At 43.0% G+C, this 8,247-nt stretch overlaps 1 protein-coding gene across 1 annotated transcript; it reads right to left on the reverse strand.

Annotated features, from left to right (window-relative positions):
- Window positions 1-2,406: 2,406 nt before the first annotated feature.
- LOC127334124 (uncharacterized) lies at window positions 2,407-6,549 on the reverse strand. Its single transcript, XM_051360540.1, has 6 exons — window positions 5,955-6,549; window positions 5,225-5,869; window positions 4,169-4,630; window positions 3,666-3,838; window positions 3,094-3,277; window positions 2,407-2,878 (listed from the first exon to the last, which is right to left on the reverse strand). Exons 1-6 carry the CDS (start codon window positions 6,402-6,404, stop codon window positions 2,795-2,797), a joined length of 1,998 nt encoding a protein of 665 aa, XP_051216500.1. The 5' UTR covers window positions 6,405-6,549; the 3' UTR covers window positions 2,407-2,794.
- Between the last annotated feature and the right edge of the window lie 1,698 nt (window positions 6,550-8,247).

Here is an 8,247-nt window from a genome sequence, read left to right on the forward strand (position 1 = left end):
TGCACTCAGAGGTGGTCTTTTCTGGCATTTCACTCGGGCAGGTGGTCTGATCTGTCAAAATTTCCAGGAAGGAGGGATACGTCGCGTCACCACCGGACGGTACTCCGGCTCGCTGTCGTCGCCGGGGATGGTGGCGTTGACGAAGAGCTCGTAGACGGTGTACTTCTTCTCCTCCCTCGCCGTGGTGCAGCGCACGTACCCGGACGCCGTCCGAAAATCCCCGGTGCCGCCGACGATGGCCAGCTCACGCTCCTCCTGGGACGCGTCGTGGCGGCCCTCCACGACGATGGTGCTCCCGTCGTACTCCCCGCCGGTGAGCAGCATCACCATGTCCACCAGGTACACCGGCTGCCGCATGGACGCCAGCATGGCGGTGCCCTGCGCGCGGCCCACGTGTTTGGACGACTCGCTCCGGTTCTGAGTGAGCAGGTCGTCGAACGCGTAGGTGTCGCCGAAGAATTGTGCCGGCGGCAGCGACGGGTTCATCGGCCCGGTGCCCTTGGTGATCAGCACCGCCCTCTGCCCCGGCGGGCCGTAGATGTTGTGCATGTACATGTGCAGGTGGATCTCTTCGGCGTCGTCAGCCACGGCGGCGAGGAAGAGGGCAAGAGCCACCGCGGCGGCGGCCACGACTACCAGGCGCTGCTTCGGGACGGAGCTAGCCATTGGCGATGTTTGTGTAGGCGGTTTGGACGCGCGGAGACGAGAGGTTTTGGTTAGCTCATGGTTGGGTGTGCAGCACAAAGAAGTCCAAGAAGCTGAAATGCGAGGTTAATACGTGCAGGTACTAGACGAGTAGAAAGATGGCGGCCGAACACTGAGTTTTCTCGAAAGAAGTTTTTATTAAACGACATCAGCAAGTGTCAAAGAGGGCTTGATCCTTGCATTCGGAGGCTCGGAGAGTCAGGAGATGGTTAACACAGCGTGCGCGCAGCCTCGCACCAGTGGAACAGGTAGTTTTTCCCTTCAGGTTCTTTGTTTTCAGGGCTATATGTTTTCACTTTATGTAACTTTGGTTTCGTTGATGATATTATCAATAGAATCGGGGGTGGCGATCCTGATGATTTTTTTAAAAAGTATTTAACTCAGAAAGTTTGAATCAAGGCGATACGGGTTACAAGAGTTCATGCGAAGCATCTACATAGAATGATACGTAACTCCGTCTAAGATGGTGGAGGGTCAATCCATATGGGGTAAAGACATCCCTTATCACCTTCTTCAATTGTGTACAGATCTCGAAAAATTCAATTTGGCCCACGTATGCTCTCTGTTAAGAAAATATATTTTGAATGTCGAAAAATTTTGACAAAAAAATCTACATGTACATAATATATGTGTGTTCATCAAGTTTCGAGAAAAACCGATAATTTTTGTGGTCTATATAAAAAAGAGAAAAATTATGTTGTGACAAGACTTATTTTTAGCACCAAATTTTATCTTTTTTACACACGCCACAAGACAAGTTGAATTTTCATGAAATAACTTTGTGGACGTGTCGCACGTGAAGATGTACGTGACCTCTTGGTTCTTCTAACGCTGTAGAGATAGGCAGAGACAAAGCAAATAGGTACACCGAGTGAGTTTATTTCAAGCTATGCTGTTTGTTGTAAACTTTTTCTTTTTACAGAAAAGAAATACTACGCATGACTGAGATTTAGCCACACCAGAGTCTGAACTCAACTTTTGAGCCTAGTCCGACATGACTGCACCGAAGTCCAAGCCATGTCCGTTTGAATTTTCTTTTTGTTTGATATTGCTTATTGTTCAGTTCAATAAAATGTGACGGTGACAAAGTTACTTTAGGGCATGTGCAATGATTGATAAGGCTGTTTTATCTTAATCCTGCCACGTAATCAAGATATAACAAAAAAACATGATATACAATGGGTTGTTTTTTTAATCTTATCATTAGTAACGAGACATCCTAAATTTGTGTTGAGAGAGGTTGTGCTAAGAGATCATCTCTTAGCTAAGAGAAGGCAAAGTCTTTTTTCATCTTTTTCTTTCCTCCACATCAGCGTTTATCCTGCTGCTAAGATATCACTATTGTATATACCCTTAGTGATCATCAGCTGCCCGACATGTTCCGATGCCCTTGAGAGTAGTCAGCCGGTCACCCCACGACTCCACGAGGGTGCTCCCGTTGTACTGCCGCTACCTCCACACTGCCGGCACACCGGCCAGCAAATGGCCAAACGACCGGCAGTGCGACGGCAACGGAGAATAGCTCCAGGTGGAGGTATCAAATGAACGATCCATCTCATTCAATTTCTAATTTCTAAAATGAAAAAGAAAAACGAAATGGCTGCCTCGACCAATATAAGCAGTAGTGGAAGCCATTTGTTTGTTTGCTTGCCCAAGATATTTTCTTATTTGAGACTAATGGCTGCCCCATTCAAATTCAGCTAAGACGTCAAAATGGAAACAACTAAATAGACTTGTCTCTTACAGAAAGTGTTCAACTGCTCCAACCTTTGATCATAGAGGTGCGTAAGGTTAAATAGGTTCAGACTCCAGTCACTGCTTCACTTGCTCTTCAGCAACAGATTTACTTGCTCCAAGGCGGATGCTATTGTTGGGTAATCTTATCAGTATATTCATTACATGACCGGACTCAGCAAACACAAGCTATTCCAGTTTTCTTAAGACATCCCACAACAGTAAAAAAAAATATCCGATCGACAAACAACGAGGACAAAATTTGTCGAGTTGACTTAGTTGACTACGATATGGCTATAGCAACACACGAATCAATCCAATCAAAATAGATATTACATAGTACAGGCACACACTGCTACGGGGAATGGAGGGCAGTGGGGTCATTGAGCACCTTTCGGGCACGCCAGTAGATAGCATTTGATGTTTCCGATGTTCCTACCTGGTTGGTATAGTGCAAATGCAATGTCAACAAACGTGAATAAGCAATTAATCAAGAGACAGGAGCAGGTGACTGACGAAAACAATGTCTAATTAGCAGTATATTTTTTTCAGCAGTTTTCCTTATTAATTGGTCAGCTGTTTTTCTCCTTGATGAAAAGACAGAGCTCCTGCATGTTGCTTCAAAAGTAATAAATAGCAATAGGTAAACCATACCTTCAACTCCATGTTGTAGTACTTCCTCCAAAGTTCTCTTTCTTGCGGATAATGGTTGATTGCTGAATCAAACAGCTTGCGCGCAGTAACTAATGCATCATGGTCTCCCGTTGATGCAAGGTTAGCTTCCAGCTCTATGCAGAACTGGAATAACTTAAGACTGGGACGCGGTAAAGCCAAAAATCTGCATAAACGCACAAGTGTCAGAAACATGCTACCTCAGGCAATGGAGGGACAAGTGTCAGAAACATGCTACCTCAGTATATAAACAACTCTCAAGTCTAATCAACCAACAACCAGCAGGCAACATCCAACTAAACTTATCTGATTTAGACCTTTAATGCAGAAATAAGTGTAACCAAAAAGGACAACGAAGGCAGATAATATATCTGAATTAAGTACAAGCAATATTAACAAAACCATCAATTCATAGCATGTTAGGCCCAATGTTAGGTTTTGGCAAATGGACAGAAAACACTACATGCAACAATGCTTATTTCCTTCATGTAATTAGCATGGCAACTCAGATTAGCATTGCAAACAATATCACTGAAGGGCCACAAATTCTGTACCTCTTATACATCTTCCTAGCTTGCTTAATACCATCCTTCTGCAAAACCCACCCAATAATAGCAGAAGAGACTGAAGCTCCACAATCACTCCCACCAGCCGAACTTAATGATAACGTTGCACACTTCACCAGCTTTTTAAAATATATCTTATCGTGAGAAAACAATTTCATGGCCTGCAATTCACATTACAAACAAACTTTTATGAAATGCAGAAGGAAAACAGTATTACACCTTTTACAGAGAGCAGTGCAATCAGTTGAACAATATAAAGTTAATGCAATAGAAAGTACAATATAAACCAATATCAAGTAGATAAATGAAACAGAACGACCAAGACAGTGTCATAGGTACCATAGATATAGAAATAATAAATCATAATCACATTCACACTAGAAATGGAGCAAAGCAAAATATTGCAATATAGGTCTGGAGTAGCACCAGGGAATGAACTGCTAGAAACTAGGGAACCATGGGAAAGCACAAGATAAAGCGAAGACACATACCGTATGCCACAGTCCCTCAGCCTTGGCTATGGATAACTTCGGAAGTATAACATTAAACAGATCAAACAGAGAACTTAGATTCTCCTCACTAAAGGAAGAACTGCCAGTAGCAGTACCAAGCGAGTTTATCTCTATGGTGGCTCTCAGGTTCCACAAATTTGCAGCCTGTAAAAGAGGTCCGCTGCAGAGCTTTGCTGCAAGATTCTTAGCTTCCTCAAATCTTCCAAACCTCAAAAGGAGTGAGACATATTGGCAGGCAAGTTCCTCGGCGAGACATCCACATGATTCAGCATTTTCATAAACTTTCAGCATAGATGAAGTGAATTCTGAAGCATCAAACTCAGCATCCTGAAATAATGAGATGGAATCCTCTCTGTCGGAGAATATAACACCCAACCAAAATTTTGCAAACAGGGAGTACATTTTGGAAGTAGGCAACTTTCTGACAGCTTCATCATACACCTAGAATTGAAAGACATGTATTTAGAACATCGACAATGTTGTGTCTAGTGACATTCATGTCTTGGAACAAAATAGATAGTCACATATAAAAACTTAACCTCACTGAATAACGACTGCTAGCTACCAGATATGTATAGCAAGGGTAAGCAATTCACTCTGGATAAGTCCAGCTGAAAGATTAAAATTGTGACCAACACTTTTACAGCAAGCATATAGTGATACTTAACACTTAAGATCAACATCAACTTGGTACTAATGTAGTCAGGGGCAAACCTACCACTCAGCATAACATTTCATTTCAGGAAAAGATGGAATTCGCTCTCTGGATAAGTCCAGCTGAAAGATTAAAATTCTGACAACAACTTGTACAACAAGCATATGGTGATAATTGATACGAGTACATAAGACGAACATCAACCTAATACTAATCTAGTCAGGGGCAGACCTACCACTCAGTATAACATTTCACTGCAGGAATAGATGGCGAGGGCAAATGGTAAAAAAAGATGTAACCTTTTCATCTCAAGAAAGTAAGAAAGATTGACTTTCACTTATAACCCATGATATAATAAAGTGATGGAGCAATGTTTTCACCTGAATTGATTTGTTCAACTTATTCAATAAAGCTTCTTTTTTATTTGAGGAATTAGTGGAATCACTAAGCTGAAGCCTAGCAAACCAATCCCAGTAGTCCTCATCGTGAGAGAAATCTTTCTTCAGGTCATCCATGACCTCCAGCCTCAGCTCTTCAGAATGTGCGAGCTCAACACTATTTAATATCTCTAAAATTTTCTTCCTCAAGGTTAAGCTTGATGGAAGAGCTTCCATAGCACCATGATAAATTGTTCGAATGATTAACAACCCTTGCTGCCAAAATAGATCTTCCTTCTCCTCCAAATCAACTCCCTGCAAGCCAGACTCCTCAGCACCTGGTTCATCAAGTGACATGAACAGTTCTTTGTTCTCCTCTTTCCAGTGACCTGAATCATCATTGCTTTTCTGCAGCGTCTTCACATCCTCCCCAAGAGCTACCTTTCGGGCCTTAAGCTTGTTAAGATAGGTAAGCTCCATGCGAAGATACTCAATCCACATATCCTCTGATTCGGGACAAGATCTGAGACCACTCTGCATGAGTGCACGTGCTGCAGCAACATTCAAGTTGTGATCGAATTCCCATGCTGCTGCATACATCCAAAGCCCAGGAACCTTAGGATGGTAACGAATGGCTTGTGCCATAGCCTGCAAATAATACAAATAAAAGTGAGAACAAATCTATTCGATGGTGCAGTGTGGAGTGTGGGCAGGTTAAGTATTGGATGCGTACCTCCTTCATCCTGCCGTGGCGCTTTTGGCGGCAGAACTCGAGGTATCTGAACCAGAGGTCGAGGTCGCCCTTGAACCTGACGGTGGCCAAGCGGTAGACGCCGAGGACGCGGGTGACTGCCGCGGTGTCGGAGGCGGACTTGGCCCACTTGCCCTTCGTATTCCTCTTCCTCTTCTTCTTCTTCCCACCACCATCCTCGTGGTCCGGGTCGGGCGTGGCGCGTATGATGGCGCGCTTGCGCAGGTCGCGCAGCGCGTCGACGCGGAGGAGGTAGTCGATGTAGCCGAGGAAGTCGGCCTTGCGCGGGGAGTGTCGGCGGAGGCGGAACTCGAAGTCGCGGCGGCGGCGCACGACCTCGGCGAGCTCGGGCTTGGTGAAGAGGCCGCGGTTCAGGAGGTCGTCGAGCTCCTCGGGCATGCCCTCGAGGCGGTACTGCACCGCGTCCGCCATCGCGAGGTGGAGCTGCTGCTGCTGCTGCTAGGGTTTAGGGTTCTTGGTTGCGGCGGCGGCGGAGGAGGGGAGAGGGGAGCCGCCACGGCAAGGAGGGTAGAGAAAAGAGTGAAGGGGTGGTCGCGCCGTCGCTGTGGGAGGGAGAGCCGGGGATGCCGTGTGGGCTGCTGGGCTTTAAGGCAAGGGGAAGGGGATCGAAACAAAATAGTGGGCCGAACTGCTGGCTACTGCTGTATTAGGCCCTCTTTGATGGGAGCTGCTATATGCTGACCAGGCCGGCACGTACCAGGTGCCGCACACCCCTTCGACACGGGCGGCTGTTAACTGGGCCACGGACCATCAGGTAAACCAATTTTTTCTTTTCTTTTTCTTATTTTTTCTTTTTCTGTTTATAGTTCTGTTTTTAAAAACTAACATTTAAAAAAAAATATGTTTTCAAAAAAAATTCTAAATTTTCTGTTTATAGATTTTAAAAATATTAGATTTTAATTTGTTCAAATTTCAGAAATCGTTCAAACTTCAGTATTTGTTCAAATTTGGAAGTCCGTTGAAAATTTTCAAAAAATATTTTTAAACTGAAAAATAAAACAAAAAAGAAAATGAAGAAGAAAAAAACGGAAAGAAAAACAAAGGAGAACAAACAGGAAAAATCGCCTAACCGGGTCGACCCACACCGGGCGGAGGTGTTCGGCGCGGTGCAGGTGCCGACCTTGTCGGTATATGGGAACCGCGCTCTTTGATGGGAGCGCCTACTCTCTGCCTTAAGAGGGAGCGAGGGTTCGCTCCGCAAGAAGAGCTTCCATGTGGGCTGCTCTAAATACGGCCCAACAAAAGGTACTACTTCTCTACCTTTTTTCCCCTTTCAGTTCGGATTTAAATTCAAAAAAAATTGATGAAAAAGTGTTTAGATATAAAAAAAAATATTCGAATCTCAAAGAGTTCAAATCTCAAAAAGTTCAAACTTCAAAAAATTTAAATAAAAAATGCTCAGACTGAAGAAATGTTCGAATCTAAAAAGGCTCAAATCTCGAATAAGTTCAGATTAATAAATGTTTGAATCTAAAAAAGTTCAAATTTGAAAAAAGTTCAAAACTCAAAAAGTCCAAATTTTAAAAATATTCGAATCTGAAAAGTTTGAGTTTGGAAAAAATTCAAAATTACAAAAAAATAAAATTTTAAAACGTATATAAAAATCAACCCAAAAACTGAAGAAAAACCTTTGAGAAAACCAACACACAAAGAGCCACTTAACAGCCAAAAAACGAGAAAACCAAGGGAAAAAATGCTACCTATTTAGCCCGTAGAAGCTCTATAGTAATGGGCCGGCCCGAAAGCAAAAAAAAAAACCCTGAGTGGAGCCCCAGATACATCCCACTATAAGCGGGGAATAGAATTCGCCCTTTTTGATTGAGTGCCCGTCTAGATTAATTACTGTAACAGGCAAGAGCCAAGAGCCAAATATGCATCAGCTCATTAGCGTCAGTGTATGTTGTCAATTGCATTTTCGCAGATTCTTTTTTACATATTAGGAAGCGTTATTAAGAAGAAAATTTAGACCCAATGTCAAATAGGAAAATATTTTTTCAGGGTAACATAGATAAAGGCTCCCATAATATGTAAAAAAATATGTGAACACATTTTTATCTAGTGCCATTAGTGAATTAAGTTTCTTAATAAATGTCAAAAATCATACATAAAATAGTACTATTTATGAGATATACTGTGAAAGTTAAGAAAAAAGTCTTTCTAGAGTTCAAAAGAATTCTTCACAAGGTTCAAAAAAATGTTTGGTTAGCCCAAAAACTGTTTATAGAGATAAAATATTCACACATAATTACCAAAG

The sequence above is a fragment of the Lolium perenne genome, chromosome 2, assembly GCF_019359855.2.
Source record: "Lolium perenne isolate Kyuss_39 chromosome 2, Kyuss_2.0, whole genome shotgun sequence".
Lineage (NCBI taxonomy): Eukaryota > Viridiplantae > Streptophyta > Magnoliopsida > Poales > Poaceae > Lolium > Lolium perenne.

What these genes read in the sequence shown, in the direction of transcription:
- LOC127334124 (XM_051360540.1), bottom strand. Translation starts at nt 6,404, where the DNA reads ATGGCGGACGCGGTGCAGTACCGCCTCGAGGGCATGCCCGAGGAGCTC. An exon ending in GCCACGGCAGGATGAAGGAG is followed by an intron (nt 5,870 to 5,954) that starts GTACGCATCCAA and finishes TATTATTTGCAG; the next exon opens with GCTATGGCACAAGCCATTCG. An exon ending in CTGAGGGACTGTGGCATACG is followed by an intron (nt 3,839 to 4,168) that starts GTATGTGTCTTC and finishes TGTGAATTGCAG; the next exon opens with GCCATGAAATTGTTTTCTCA.